A 17,174-nucleotide genomic window follows, 5' to 3' on the forward strand; every position below is an offset into this window, starting at 1 on the left:
CCCGCCCTAGCCACACAGACTAAACCCTCTAGCAAAAATAAATCTTCACATTAAAAAAAAATGACAAGGATCTATTGCAAGAAATAATATAAACGTTCTGAGAAAGATAATGAGAAACTAGATTTTATGTTGCATTAAGAAAGACGATGTCCCTCTTGTTTACCACTGTATCCTTAGAATCCAGGCCAGTGTTTGACTATTATTGGCATTACTAAGAGTTTGTTGAATAAATGAACTATTTTTAAAAATATGCTTTTATTGATTTCAGAAAGGAACGGAGAGGGAAATACAAGAAATATCAATGATGAGAGAGAATCATTGATTGCCTGCCTCCTGCACACCCCATACCAGGGATCAAGCACGCAACCCAGGCATGTGCCCTGACTGAGAATTGAATTGTAACCTCCTGGTTCATAGGTTAATGCTCAAACACTGAGCCATGCTGGCCGGGCTAAATTAACAATTTTTAATGGAAGTAAGTCTTCCTCTAGAAGTTCTAGATGCTAAAATACACCTTCTATGTTCCACAATGGGAAAAAGTAAGGTAATTTAGTGGTTTTAAGATGAACTCTGGAGTCAGACTTCCTGGGTTTACTGTCTGGCTTTGCCTCTTATTACATGTGTATTCTTGGAAAAAGTACCATACCTTTCTGAGTCCATATTTCCCAAACTATAAAATGAAGATAATGACAGTGTCCATTGTGGTGGTTTTAAACATGGCTCCCAAGTTATCTGACATGAATTGCTTCAAGAGATAGCGTCTGCCAATACCTTTTGAATGAATTGAGCTGTGACTGTTTCTGACAGAGTCCCGTGAGAATAATGCTGCATGACTTCCAAGACCTGGTCATCAAAGGGGATGCACCTTCTTCCTTGCTTGTTGGAACACTTGCTTTAGAAGCCCTGAGCCTCGATTTAAGAAACTTGACTACCACAGGATTGTCACACTGTGAAGAAAGCAAGGGGCACAACAGGTCCAGGTGTGGTGCTCCAGGTAGCAGTCTTACTCTTGAAGTCATCCTAATCCATATGCCAGAAAAGTGAGTGAACAACCCACCAGGTTATCCCAGCTCCCAACTGTTGAGTTACTCTCTCCAACCTTCGAATCTTTCCGGCAGAGGCCACAGGCATCATGCAGCAGGGAATTCTGCTCCACTGCTGTGCCCCAGCCTAGCTAGAATGTCTGAATTTCAACCCACAGAATTCATGACCATAAACTGTTGGTTTTAAGCCACTAACTTTTGGAATAATTCGTTATATAGCAATCATAACTATAGCAGACACATGGTGCCTGGAAGAAAGGTGCTACCATAAAAACCCAAAATATGTGCCTTGGCTTTGGGAGCAGGGAGCAGGCAGAAGCTAGACGGATCCTGTGATGATTAATTTTGTGTCAACTTGACTAGAACAAAGCATGCCAGACATTTGGCCAAACATTATTCTGAATGTGTGTGTGAAGGTGTTTCTAGATAAAATTAACATTTGGGTCATTAGGCTAAATTAAGCAGACTGCCCTCCTTAATGTGGGTGGCCTCCACCCCATCGATTAAAGAATTCAATAGAACAAAAGGCTGAGTAAGAAAGGACTCCTCGTTCCTCCTGCCTGACCACTGGAGCTGGGGCATAGGTCTTTTCCTGTCTTCAGACTCAACATAAAAAATTGGTTCTTTGGGGGTCTCAAACCTGCTGGCTTTCAGACTAGTACTTTTATAATTGGCCTAACCCTTTTTTTTTAAATATATTTTTATTGATTTCAGAGAGGAAGGGAGAGGGAGAAAGAGAAAGAGAAACATCGATGATGAGAAAAAATCATTGATTGGCTGCCTCCTGCACACTCCCTACTGGGGTTCGAGCCAGCAAACTGGGCATGTGCTGGAATTGAACCTGAGACCCTGCAGTCCTTAGGCTGATGCTCTATCCACTGAGCAAAACCAGCTAGGGCATAAATAATAGCTTTAACCCATTAAGTTTGGGGTAGTTTACTACACAGAAATAGTAACTGTAGTACAATCTCATAGAGAAGTTGTAAGTTATCATAAAAAGCACATAAGACAATTCCTGTTGTACGTATTCAATAATTATTAGCTAAAATAATAATAATGATGATTGTAAATATGAAATATATACTCTATGTATGAGTTTAGTGTCAAGATTAGGTCAAAGCTACCTTTATCTTCATAGCATATCTATTTACCAGGTTGGGCAGAGAGATTATCTGTTCATGCTAAAAACCACAAATGTATATATAAAAATTTCAGGGAAAGAGGAAAGCCCATTTTAGCCATCCACATTCAGGGCTACCAAACCCAGGATTTCTACAGTTTGAAAAACCGGGGAGAAAATAGTTACATACCTGTTGACATTATACAAAGGCAGAGCGACTGACCCCTGTTAAATATCATCTATAGTGTTATCCAGCCCATGTAAATAAGCTCCCTAGTCTCATATTCTCTTACCCAATTCAAACTCAGTGCAGTGGCTTGTCCTTAGGCATGTCTACGGTAAGCAATTTAATTGATGGTGCACACTCTGACATCCCCAAAGAGGAGCCAAAAAAACTTTTCACTGCGGAACTCATGCCAGATTGAACCAAGCCAGTACCTCAGGTAAATGCTGTAAGTTTGACAGTTATAATAAAGCCATCATGTGCAGTTGACGATCATGTAAAAGCTGTTCAGCTCAATGTTATTGTGTTACAAATTTTTATTGTGATTTAGAAAAGTGAAAAAAAATATATAATTTCCGTAAGTACTCAAATATTCACAACATCATCCGGTGCATGTAACTCTTCAACAAACTCCTATTGAATATCATTGGCTATTTTAGTTTTTCAGAGCATAACCTGTTCTTTATAATACCTAACGAGTTGGTAAACAAAAGGCAATTAAGAACATTGCCATCATAAAGATGAAGTAAAAAAAATGATCAAAATAAGATATTTACAATGCAAAAATTTTAAAGTCCATGAAATGTTGAAAAACATTAGTGTAAGTAAAGAACACGTGGCAATGTGTTAAGGGAACAGAAGTGAAAGATGACATGTATTTCTCTACAAAGTTTTAACACTAGAAAATTCTTGGTTCAGCCGCTGTCGGATTGAGGTTCAGACAGCAACGAAAAGCCATAAGGTTAGGGTCCACTTATCTAAGACATGGTCTATCCCCATAGAGGTCAAATAGTTGACAAACTTCAAATAGTAATTAGTTAGCTTTTTCTTTTAATTATTTTTATCATCATTATTATAAAAAGCTCAATCAATGATTCCAGGCAACCATAAATATTTTACCACTTCATCATTAATGAAGCTATTACTTAATCATATTCATTATAAATAAAATATGTTGATAAAAATATAGTCAACATAGGGAATTAATTCCTTGAGCACTTTTATTTATCCAGCTCTTAATGGTATTTATTTTGTCTCAATGAATCTCCTAGCACTTGAAGTATCAATTTATTTTAATTCTCACAACTCTATGAGATAGTCCTCACATTTGTCACTATTTTACACATAATGACACTGTGGCACAGAAATGTTAACTAAGCTTACCAAGGTCCCTCAGCTAAGAAGTAGCAAAGCTCAGATTTGTGCCTAATTATTCTTCCTCCAGACACATGCTTGTACCTGCCCCGCTTTGCTGCCTCAACATAGACAGTCATATAATAAGCAAGAGATTCCTTCTAAATCGAAAGCATGAAGTTTCTATTATACTCTCACTGGACAGCAATCTGAATGCCTGAGTCAGATGGTAGCATGGATAGGGAAAGGCAAAACCTTCACTGTGTGAATGACTGTTTACAGAAATCGCTTCTGCCCTAACCAGTTTGGCTCAGTGGATAGAGCATCGGCCTGCGGACTCAAGGGTCCCAGGTTCGATTCCGGTCAAGGGCATGTACCTTGGTTGCGGGCACATCCCCAGTGGGGAGTGTGCAGGAGGCGGCTGATCGATGTTTCTCTCTCATCGATGTTTCTTCCTCTTTATCCCTCTCCCTTCCTTTCTGTAAAAAATCAATAAAATATACTAAAAAAAAAAGAAGAAATTGCTTCTTCCAAAACTTGAATGAACTGCAGTAGTTGTTTCACAGTAAATGGTTATATAGAAAATAGTTTTAGACTAAAATAAAACTTACTGCTGGAATTTAAATTTGTAAAGCTTTGTAAAGTTTACAATAACAAATCTCCTATTTTCTAAGTTTATGAAAGTGAATTTTGAATAAATACGGAAAGTAAAACTGGGTTACAGATCTAAGTCTGTTCAAATTAATACACTTTCAGCCAGAAAGCATCCGTAGCCATACAGTGCTGTATGGAACTTGTTTAGGAGTAAAGCTGTTTAGGTTTACAGGTAGGAAGAATTACTATTTGTAAAAAACAAACAATTAAACAAACAAACAAAAAACCCAACTGAACATTTGTGAAAACACGGAGCTGGTGCCTCACTGAACAAATGTGTTGTTCACTCGGTATGTCACACAGAGCTTTTCTGTGCCCTGCAGCATTGCATGTCCAATGACTTCCCGGTGCCAAACTTCTTTTCCTAAGAAATTTTCTTTTTGATGTTGACATCAAAAGTACAAATCCTAAAGAATTCAAAGTGTTCCTTTGGCAGTGGTCCGGCGAAAGACATTCCTTTGCCTTTCATATCTAGATTTGCACAGTTTGATGAATGGGATAATCAGTGTGAAAAGTGAGAGGCCAAAAGCCAAAAGCCAGACACCCAGCGCTCTGGACCACTCTGTCCTTTTCGCTCGCTTAACAGCAAAGTCTTATCACCAGTTCTACCCTCATGTCACACCTATTTCAATTATTTAATAGGGTTGCAGAGACAGGAAAGAGAATGAGTATCGAATAGATGTCATTTCTCATCCTCCCCTGAAGGTTATGCAGGCTGCTGCAAGTGGCTCAGAGTGATATTTGGAGGCATGAGCTGAGGGAAAGCAACCCTCAGACTATGATCCCACCTCAGCGGAACTTCAAATGAGCGATTCTAAATCCATGTTGGTATTGTCAGCTCCCTTTGTGCTGCGAAGAACTGAGGCAAATGTTGGCTAATCAGCAAGTTCTAAATATCCTGATTAATAAAACATGTGTAGCTACATCTGCTCCTCCCATGCTCCTAGGACCTAGACGCTTCTACATCAAGATTTTTGTTCAACTACCTTTCAAACATGATGATCACACTGAGTCTCATTAAATCACCCATGAATATGTAATAATTTTTTAAAAACCCACACCAGGAGAGTAGTTTTAACAATATGCCTGCCTAAGTGAGCCCACAATTTTAAAAAATACCGATCAGGGCGTACCAGCAATTACTAATTGTTTTCATTTAATAGTCAATAAATGTGTTATTCAGTCTTACTTACTAAAGCAATTAGCCACAACATCTGTTTTAAACAAGAAAAATTAAAGTGAATTATGCTAATTTCATTGCTGAAAGCCAATAGTAATATGGAAATTTGCTGGTTTTCATTATATGAAAGTATTTTAATGCTATTAGCAGACTCAGTGGAATTCACTCTAAGCACATGGGACTCTAATACTCAATTTAAACTCAGGAGAGTCATTGGAAATCGCTCTTCTGGAGCAATGAAAATGAGAATTAGCCTTTCTACCCCCTAGCCTTCCCTCTATAGGTCAGATTCACACCTGCCAAAGATGTATTTTATTTGATTAATACAGAGCATTCTGGGTAAACGTAAAAAGGTTATTCATACATGAATGTTTGTGATTGCTTTATCTGAATCCCAGCTATTTTCAATCTCCCAAGAGTCGTTGCACAGGTAACACTGCAGGGAACTATTGTAAATACACTCTGGCAAAAGAAAATCATTTAGAGCTCTGCTATGTTGTAAGTATTATAACATCCAAAAAATGGCTTAAACAATAAAGAATATATATTGAATTGCTTCATTGGAAAGTTGTTTGGTTTTGACAAGGGTTGGTTTCAAGCTAGGGCTGACCAAGTGGCTCTGCCAACATCATTCAGAACTTATTTTCTCTTTCTTTGTCCTATTTCCAAGTCAACTTCAGCATCAAAGGCATCTTTAGTTCCCCTGAAGCTCCAACCTTTTCCTTTACAATATCCAGATCCGGACCTCATGTCCTCATACAAACCATCCAGAAGAAAAAAGCAAGTCTATTCTAAAGGTTTCTAGGACCAAAGGCTTCTCTTCCCCAAAAGTCCAAAAGGTTCAACATGTGTCATTGATTTTGATGGAGTTATATATCCATTCCTGAGCCGATTACTATGATATACTGACTGATTTAAACAAACCGAAGCTCGCCCTGAAACACATGGCTGAGAATGGGCAGGGCTGGTTCTCTGAGTCTGTTACAGAAGGAAGAATGAATGATGCACAGAAGAGATAATGGATGTCCACGAAAGTGAGTCCTCACTACTCAGCTCTATGCTGCCTGAGCCAAACACAGTAAGTCCTCACTTAACTACTTCAAGTGAAATGACATACAATACAACCAATGTCATAGTAGGCTTATTGACATAAACATGTATTCTCATCAATGTTACAACAAAATGGCATGGGATAAAACATGTCATTCCAGGACCTACTGCATGCCTTTGAAGACAATCACAGTCATTGTACACCCAGAGTGGAGCACAACCACATGATTATGCTAATGGAATAACAGATGAAAATAATATTTTTGAAGTGAGATATATTAGTAAATATACTTCTTATCTACATTCACTAGTAAACATGCTTTTTTTCTTTAAGGGACAAGCTGGAGAGGTTAAGGAACTTACTTAAGGTGAAAGGCTTTGGTGAGACCACAACTCCATTTCAGCTATCCTGACTCTCACTTAGTCTAGTTTTCTCCCTAAATGGTTTTGCCCATTATTATTTAATTTTAACTTATTCTCTAAGCTTTAATGAGATTAATTCTAGTTATACTCTATAAATAGAAGCCATTTTATATTGAGTCATGGTCAGATAACAACAAGAAATCCAAACTGCCCCCGTCGAGAGGTTAGCAGTTTTGAGGGTTAGACAGCCTCTTTAAGTTTGGGGATTGTAATTCTGTTCCTTGGAGAAAAAAAAAAACTTACCAAATGCAATAACAACCAAAAGATCACTAGACTGGCAGTTAGTAGGCCTGTGTTTTTATCCCAGCTTTACCACTCAGCAGTGGTGTGACATAGACAGGTTGCTTATTCTCTATGGGTTTTAATTGTGGAATTAAGATAAAAAAAATTCTTAAGGGACTTTCTGATTTTGAGATACTTTGATTCTATAAATTTAGCTTAAGAAACGTGAAAATGTTATAGTACCTTAATTGTAAAGAAACACGTAGAATCTGAAATTAGATTGTCTAATCTCAAATTAGGAGGCTCTGGCCCTGAGATTCAATGTGTTATTTAGTTTTTATGATTTTCTACTAAAAAGTAGAGTTAATCTTTAATTTATCCACTGTGCTTAAAAAGAAGGATATATATCAAAGAACCATCTTTTTCACATCGCTGATGCTCATGAAAGGATTGCCAATTAACAGAGCAGCAGCTACTGTAAGGAAGGTGGCCCGATGGGCTATCATTGGAAAGACACACAGAAGACCTCGAAAGGATATCCCAGAAAAAGGGAAGGAGAGTTAACATTCTTTTTGGAAAAGAAGAGGAAAACTGAAGTAAAGAAATATCATGAAATCAGTAAAGGAAAAATATACATATAAACTCCCCCTTCTCTGCCCTTCCCTCTACCCACAAAAAAACTGTTCTAAAGCATGGTTGGCATGCATGGTCAGTTTGCAAATGAGGGAAGGGTAGAAGGCAAGGCCTCATGGCCTCTTTTCTCTGATGTAACTCCCATTGTCTAACTCCCAGCTCTGTACCAACAGTGTAGGGCAGCATGCAATGAAGTGGCAGCAGCACTCTTGGCTGGATCCATGGGTCAGCTCTACGTTTGAAATCGAGTGGGCTTCAGAAACATTTGCTTATCAATCCCAGAGCATTTTAAGGAATATGTGCCAGAGGTCAACTAAGTATTTAAATTTACACAATCAGAATTTCCAGTTACAGAGTATGAAAGTAAGTGACCTCGAAAGTTCTAAGAATTTGATTAGTCTTGTAAGAGACAGGTCTTACATGCCTGAATCCCTGATGTGAATTCATTGTAGCCTAATATATGGTAATAGATCTAAAAAAAAAAAAGAAAAAAAAGAAGGGAAAATGGATAAACAGAAGCAAAGCGGCCCATTTAGAAAAGTAGGGAAATGAGATTTAAAGAAACTAAACTGTTCAGTCTCTGTACTCAACTAGAGAAGGAGAGATCTGAAGATATCTAGAGCTAGAGCTACTAACCTCTTTACAGAGCCATTTCCCTCCATGGTTTTCCCAATGTTGTGGCTTTCCCAAGGTGTAGGTTAATAATAATATCCCTACACCAAACTATTTCATTTCCCTCATTGATTTCATGCTACAAAGAAAAGTCCAATTACTAATTTCCTTTTTTGAACTTTTCTCGAGCATTCTATCACTAAAAAATATTATCTCCAGGTATAAATTAATACATTTGATCAGCTGCATTATATATAAATCTTTCAAAACTCTGATTAGTCTATCAATTTCACAAGAGATTGATCATCTAATAATAAAATTGTGTTAATAAAATCTTGTCTCTGGAATGCAAGTCTGAGGCACTGTCCATTAACTGTCCGAACAACCTCTAGAGCTGATGTCTCTAGAAGATAAATCTGCATACTTCATCTAAACATTAATCCCAACTATATCCAAACTGGTGTTATATGCTCTTTTTTTTTTTTTGCACTTCTGGGGTGAATTATTTATGAAGCAAATGCATAAATAATTATAATGTTGTGCCATGCAAAATATGTCAAACGTATATTCACTATAAAGCTTGGAGTTAGAATTATTATTATTTTTAATTTTAATGTTATTTTTTCAGCTTTGATCTTTTGGAGTGTTATACTAGTTAATAATAATATTTTCATATTTTCTTTATGTTATTTAAAAAACTAGATATAAAGTTTATAGGTTAGTATATTCAAGTTTCTAAGAGAACAAATTAAATTTGCTCAACATTTAAATTAGCAAATCCTTAATCCTGAAGTTGGATCACTTGCCCTATGTGTGCATGTATTAGTTTGACAACTTTAAGACAAGTAAAATACATTGAAAAAGCTCCAAAGGAGGATGTGTCTGAGTTGCTCAATCAGAAAAAGTGCACCTGTCTACAAGATGTTCTAACTTCCTTAAAGAGAGTCACCACTTGTCCTGAACAGGTTCCTCTTGCTTTCCAAGACACAGGGTGGATGGTGTTTAATTTATCCACGTTAAATGGCATTTAGAACCCTTTTAGACTATTTATTTAATTCTTCAAAACAGGAGATCTCTTTAATAAGATTTAATACTATGCTTCAAAAAAGAAATATTTAACTCCATCCTATAGGAAATCAAGAGGTATTAAAAAGTGCTTCCCTTTTTTAGAACTATGTCTCTTTTTAAAAATAACATGTAGGCTGGGAGCTTCCTTTCTTTTTCCGATATTTAACGTTATTTTCCTTTAAGAGTACCCACCGATTCACCCTGTGACATATTAAAGTGTATTTGCCCCTGAAAGAAATGAAGCTGTTCATAAATAGGTACTTCTTTAAAATATTTGTGAGGATTTCTGAAAATGTGGCTTAACATCAATATCTGAATAAAGATTGTGGCTATGTTTGAGGTAGAATAATTTCATTATTATACCTAACATGGAAAACAACCAAGTTTGTTTGATTTTTTACAAAAGTCACACAAGCCAGCCATCCCACCTTTATCTTATTCATCACCAAGTAGACAGCAGCAGCAGGAGATTTCTGGCAGTGACATATGCCAAAGAAGGAGGGTGGGGGGATCTCGAAATGAAACATTTTTCAGATGCTGGTCATTCTAGATGTCAAAACTATCACCCAATTTCATCTTATGCAGGTTCCTTCAAAATTATCTTAAATGCATCCAAAGGATCTAGATGATGAGCAATACATAAAATTTATAAATCTGCTTTTAGCAATTCCAAACCTAGTTTCAAAAGTGGTCAATGTCCTCCACTCTCCACCCCATTCCAATAAACTCAACAGACAGCTCTTTGATGTTCTAACAATCCCATTACCAAGTCAAAGAGGAAAAATATTTAAAAGAATATTTTTGATTAATAATAAACTGGTCAGTTTCCTGACTTTACAAGGATTTTTCATTTTAGTAACTCCAGAAATATGTAATGTGCCTATGAAAGGGCATTACTAAGGTAAAGTATCTCTCAAGCTATATTAGTCAGACAAATCTCCTGAAGTTTTATACAAATTCTAGCCACATTAAGATCTCACTAATCTTCAATGACATTTCTTTTTTGAATCCTCAACGATAATATTTTCCCACTGATTTTTGGAGAGAGTGGAAGAGAGAGTGAAAGACAGAGAGAAATATCCATGTGAGAGAAGCACATCGATTGGTTGCCTCCTGCTAGCCCCCTCCTCACCTCCCCCCCGCCCCCCCCCCACCCCACCACCACCACCAGGGCCAGGGATGGGGAGGAGCCTGCAACGGAGGTACATGCCCCTGACTGGAATTGAACTTGAGACCCTTTGGTCCACAGGCTGAATGCTCTATCCACTGAGACAAACTGGCTAGGGCTTCAATAACATTTCAAAATCAGTTCAAGTGAAGTACAAAGAGGCTATAAATGAACGTGTGCTTGAATTTATTATTCTCTTCCTCTCAGTCAATCTTGACATTCCACTGCCTTTAATAGTTTGTTTTGCTTGGTTTTTGGTTTGTTTCTATGCCCCCTACTACCTATTCTTTAGGTAAAAGATGACTGGAGGTAGGAAAGCTCATTTTCTACAAAGTTAAGGAGACCTGAGGACTGTCAACAGATTAAAAAGACAAGAGGATTACAGGATCTGGCATTCTATCTCAAGGTCCCTTTTAACACAACAACATTTTTATTTTCACCCAATATCCTTGTGTCTGCTTAATCATTTTCTTAAAATACTTTGAAGTAAGGTCCCAGCATCTGATCTTTCAGGCAATTTAACTTAGAACAGCAGCTGCTATATTTAACTGTAAAATAAAGCCTGAATATGGTGTTAATTATTATATTTCTCTTGCCCATGTAAGTTTCCAATAGTGCTGCTTTTTCATGAAGAAAAAGATGAAACAGGTCAAACAAAACTAATACACAGACATGTGCTGGGAGTGTATATGGAGAGCAATAGATCCTATGAGGCAGTGAAATGTCATCTTAATTCATGTTATATATTCAGTTACACAGCTGTCATATCTCTGGTGTTTCTGTCACTTCGTTAAGAGAGTCATTTTCAAACATTCCAGCTTAGTGGGCAGTGAGCAACATTAGCAAGTATCAACAGCCCCGCGGTCTGAAAGTGGACAACAGCAATGTCCACAGGACAGCTGGGTTGTCCCCCATGAGCCATAAAAGTCCACCAAAGTGACCCTGTACACTGTTTAGAAAAAGAGGCAAAAGTTTTTATCTGTCAAGCAGCAAGTGTCCTTATGGGTTTGAGTCCTTTCCTCATTCAGAAACTAGAGGTTATGTTTCGTAGGTCCCTGTTAGTTCCAAATGATCTCCTGCCAATCAATCCACAGTTACATACTGAGAGCAAGACCCCAGGGGCTCTTAAGCCTTAGCCACATCCTGTGGTGCAAAGAGCAGCATTGGCTGCAGTTGGCTTGGCTGTCTCATTTTATTAAATCAAACCTCCTCTTACCTCGACTTCCTTGTTCTTCTCTTTGTTTCTGCCCATTGAACTTCTCCCATTGCTGGCAGTCTCCCGTGCTGGGATTACGGAAATCTGGTGGAGGGGCATATTGGCAGGGCTGCAGGTTGCCAGTCCCTGATTGGATGCCTTATCTCTTCACTCGCCCTGAGTAGCCCACCTGCACAATTGTTCATATCCTTGCTTTGCCAAGCTCATCTCTAAACAAAAGGGGAAAAATAGTGTTTGAGACACTAGTGCAGCAGAAGCCAGGGTCTCTGGCCAAAACATCAAACACACTGTTAGGGACTCTACTGGTAAGAGAAATGCAAGGGCAAGTAATCCAGGGGATGTTGTCTCTCAGAAGGATGATTTACTGCAAGTCATAACTGCACTGCTTTGTCACTGGAGCACCTCCTCTCCCCTATGAGCATTGCGGGAGACAACTCAATTTCGATGGTACCTAATAACTGTCATGGAAACCAAGGAAACCTAGGTCTCACAGGCCCTTATTAGCAACTGCTTTCTCAAATGGCACAGGCTCCCACATTTGCAGCGGCTACCACTTCTGCTTTTGTTTCTCCAGATTCCTCAGGGGTCCACTAAGCACCCAGAGACACTGCATCCCTCTGACTAAGTAAATAAGCAGAAGGCTGAAAAGCTTAGTGTCCTATTTGGAGCCAAATCTCTTCCTTGAAAAGCATGAGAAGCTGGCTGTGTCCTTCAAGCTTCTGCGATCATTTGTTTAGGTCAAAGAACCTGCCTTGAAGTGAAGAGCATCCAAATAAGTTCCATAAAATGAGTAGGGGTGTGTGTGTGTGTGTGTGTGTGTGTGTGTGTGTGTGTGTAGAGAGAGAGAGAGAGAGAGAGAGAGAGAGAGAGAGAGAGAGAGAGAATTGGGAGCAAGTGCAAAGGTCTTTTTGGATGATGATGAAAAAGTTAACATTCCCTTCACCTCCCTTAATAAGACACCAGGAGTCAAAAGGCATCATTCTGAGAACAGAGCACCACACTACACATTTTTTATTGCAATTCCTGTGCTCCCGGAAATATATTTATTAGAATCAGTAGTAGCCTCTCCTTGCTTTTCCAAGAAGGAAACAGACTGCTAAGGACTTGATTGTCCTCTTTCTTAATAAGTATACAATTTGTAAAAAAAAGATTGATCCAAATGTCTGCCCTCTATATTTAAACAATCTAATCTCTCAGTACAGTGAGTTCTTAAAATACATTTTTTTAAAAAATCACTTTTGCCCTGTGATCTTTTCTTCTTTGTTAGGGTATTTGGTATTCTGCTTTTAAAAGAACTGAATTGTCTTTCTCATTTTGTATACATGCACTTTATATTTTCTGGACATTGTAAATAGATCAGATCTCACTATCTTTTGTGTTTCTTTACTCCAAAAGAAGCAAAATTTAGAAAATCTGTTGTTTTATATATCTTCAGGCACTGGGTGTAAATTCTAATTTGTCCCTAAACTTCCAAGTAGTTTCCAGCTGCACTTCATCTTTAACCACCTTTGCATTCCACAACAAAGAGGGTCATTTTCTATAAGACACTCCAATTTTTTTTAAAACTCAAGATAGTCATAAAGTGAAAAGGATAGGTACTCTCATTGGTCATTAACACAAAAATATTCATGTAAAGGTTCAAAAAAATCCTTACGTTAAATATTTGGTGAAATAAATACTTCTATGTACTTTCAAGTTTGGTTTGCCGCCCTACCATCCATTAGGCCCACCTGCAGAGATTTTATAACACAGATAGATACCTGCGACTCACTTTACCATAGATTCAGATTCAGTAGGCTGCAGTGGGAAGCTGAGCTGGACATTTCTTTAAAATATCATTAATTCTGATACAAACCAATTTGGGGAATCACTGCAGTATGTCAATAAAATAACCTTAGAGCAGCAATAAGCAAATTAAAGTTTGTCTAGTAACAATTTTCTTGCTTAGAAATAAAAAACAACAACAACAAAACAGAGTTAAGTAGCCCTAAACCTGGCATTTGCTCATCATTGTTAGGTCTGGTCTGATCAAATAATTGAATTGATATCCGTTCTCCTGACCTTTAGATTATTTCTCAACCAACATTCCCTTTCGCTCAAACCACATCCATTTGCTAACTTTCCCCTCCTTACCTACCTAGGATCCTGATCTTCCCAGAGAAGTCCCTGCAGAAAAAGTCCACCTACCTCTGACTCCATGGTCACTGGGTGCTGGCACCATTTTGGGGCTCAGCCCATCTGGTTTCCAGATGACCTAATAAATTTATAATTCTTTACCACTTTCAGCCTCTTGCATACCTCCTTTGGTGACCCTAACAATCATCACCCCTAGTTTACAAAATGTGTGAAACACAGAAGCTTTAATGAAGTGACTAAAAGTCAAATTCTTCCAAAAATGTCATACCCAAAGTTAAGTTGATAATGCCTAAAAATCACTTCTGTAATGTATAATTGTGAGGTGGTCATTTCCTTATTTTAAAAATAATCCTTAATCCCTGTATCTAGAAGGGCTGTCTTAATTAAGGAAAGGTTGAACATAGAAGTCTGTAAATTCAATAGTGTGTGACAACTATTAAAATGTAAATTATGAATCTGTTTAGAAAAGTACTATCCTCAGTGTTTACATCCATGAAAAGTTCCATGAATGGCTAAGGCAGCTTTCCAGATAATTTAGACTTAGTACTTTTGCTTAAAATATTCATTGAAGTTACAGGAAAGGAGATTTCTAGCTTGAATTAACTAAATGGCATTCTTCTTAATCCTTGACCTCATTATACATGCAAGGTTTATCCTTTGTTTACTATGAGATTTTTCAAAAATCAGATTTAAATGTCAAGTTAATTTGATTTATGTGGTTGAGTTATTTAATTAGCTTTCTTTTACCTTAAAATTTAGAAAATAAATTGAATTTTTAAAAAAGATATTTACTTCCCAGAGTAATTTACACATTAAACAAGAGAAAGTTTATTATGTCTTTTCAAATAAATACTTCAGAAATAACAAGAAACATTAATAACCAGAATGTTTAATGAACATTCACCTACTATTGTATTAGGTACTGCCACAAATTGAACTTTTAAAACTTTCAAACTGTATCAGAGAGAGAAAGAAAAAGAAAGCGCATACTTTTAACACTTTGTGTGTCTGAATACTCTTTTTTTTAAGTATATTTATTGATTTCAGAGAGAGAGGAAAGGAGAGGGAGAGAGAGATAGAGACATCAATGATGAGAGAGAATCACTGATCGACTGCCTCCTGCAGGCCCCAAAATAGGGATCAAGCCTACAACCCGGGCATATGCCCTGACTGGGAATCAAACCATGACCTTAGGTCGATGCTTCTTAGATTGATGCTCAACCACTGAGCCATGCCAGCTGGGCAGAATACTCTCTTGCCTTGGAACACATATTAGCTAACCTCAATGACTTGCATCTAACACCTTTTCTTAAGCAGCTCCCAACATACTCTGCCAACTACAAGCATGAAGGAAGGCTCCCTGGGATGACTCATTTTATTACAATCCAAAACTAAAAACAAAACAAAACAAAACTACGGTACTGTGGAATGCATTTCTCCTAGGAGAGCACAGTCCATCTTGTGAGTAATTAAACCCCATGGAATAAACAGGATGCAATGCATTCAGCAACTGAGCACTTACAGGAATAGCCTTGCTACCAGAGAAAAGCCATGGATTCTGGAATCATTCAGCTAATTTGTGTCTACATACACAATTACAACACAGAGGCATGATCGAGATTTCCCAACATTGCTGTGGAAATTATTTACTATAATTAGTGTTGAAACCATCCTGGAAGATTCGCTCTCCACCTGATACCAGGCCATACAGCCTGAATTACATTTGGTTTGCTTTCTCCTTTTGGTTTCCAACCCTCTGGTTCTGGGAACAGTACTTACAGACTCTGGCTCCTAAATTTGGCAGTTGCAGTTTGTAATTTTAATGCTAGGATCTCAGCTTTTCCTAAGCGATTCTGATTTGGTGTTCTCCCTGCACTTGATGACCTAGGTTGTCTCTAGTTTAAAAGGAAAACAAAACAAGATTTGCATCTGATCCTATACTGTAAGTCCTCCTTCAACTTTGCCACTTCAAGAAAAAGGAAGGAAGGAAGGAAGGAAGGAAGGAAGGAAGGAAGGAAGGAAGGACCTCAGGTAGTTTATTTAGATTGTAATTAAGCAAGAAAAGAAATACAGTATTAGACAAAGGAAAGGAAGTAAGGTAACACCTACTAATACATTAACTGGACAGACTGATAATTAAATTCAACAAGTATTTCTTGAACATCTGTGCTTTCTGAACAATGCTAAGAATTAAGTGGCAGGAGGTAATGTATGACATTATGTGGGATAATCTTTGTAGTCAAGGAGTTTGCTATGTCATTAGGGAGATATGACTTACATAGGCAAATTAGTTTGAAAAACATATGATGCAATATATCAATATTTGAAACATAATATAGAATACTGACTGTAAGTAAAAATCAAAACCAAAAAGGTTTGAGCACCAAGAAATCATCCTAAGTCTAAATAGTTCATCTTGAGGAATTGGGGGTTGCTAGACATAGGGTGATAAAGTCATTCCAAGGCATAGAGAGGAGTGTGAGATTGGCTTGTGGGGATGCAGGTTACTATTTTAAATAACAGAGAAAATTTGTTTTAAGATTATCAATTGATTTAGGCCATGTATGCCCATTAGAATATGTCATTGATTGAACCTTGGGAAGGGAGAGGGGAGAAATCAGGCCAAGAGCCTGAAGAAAGGTAAAGTCTATGCCAAGCATTGGTAGAGAATATAAAGATAATAAAGTTAAGAATTTCAAGTGAATTCTGAAAATGGAAACAAGCATTCTGAGTTGGGTAAGATATTTCATAGCATATCCCTGGTGAAAGAGGAGAAACCTTGATTAAATGGATTTTGAACGTGCCATCACATAAGGCCACTGTGAGAGGTTATTGGGAAGAATATAGGAGCAAGATACCACTGCACAAAAACTTTATGATGTACTGTAAATGAGAAGGAGAAGGAACTTGGATTTAAAAGCTATTTTTACTGGGGAACTGCTGAAGCATAAGCATATACTTACATAGAAGAGTTAGGAAATAACACAAACAAACAAAACAAGATCAATGGGAATAATGAGAGGGAAAGATGAAACAGAAAAATAATTAAAATCCCTAGTTCTGTTTATAAAAAAAATCTGCAATATAATGAAGCATTTCTAACATGGTGTGTTTTTCCTGGATTCGGTCTGATTTTTGGAATCCAATCATGATTATTTTGGTATGTGCAACTATCTTTTGTAATTAGAACAACATCTTTTTAATGTAGGAATTCAGTCTCTGGAGACCTTTCAGAAGCAATTGGATGATCAACCTTGAAACATGAACATGAAATAAACTCTCAAGATCTTTG

At 37.5% G+C, this 17,174-nt stretch overlaps 1 protein-coding gene across 1 annotated transcript in view; it reads right to left on the reverse strand.

The window, feature by feature from the left end:
• Positions 1–11,845, reverse strand: part of MARCHF1 (membrane associated ring-CH-type finger 1) — a gene marked incomplete at its 5' end in the record, with an annotated part of 361,070 nt that extends 349,225 nt beyond the window's left edge. Inside the window, 1 exon segment of the mRNA XM_081091749.1 lies at positions 11,747–11,845. Within this exon segment, the coding sequence (XP_080947875.1) occupies positions 11,747–11,845 (99 nt within the window).
• Between the last annotated feature and the right edge of the window lie 5,329 nt (positions 11,846–17,174).

The sequence above is a fragment of the Myotis nattereri genome (assembly GCF_964212035.1).
Source record: "Myotis nattereri genome assembly, chromosome: 5".
Lineage (NCBI taxonomy): Eukaryota > Metazoa > Chordata > Mammalia > Chiroptera > Vespertilionidae > Myotis > Myotis nattereri.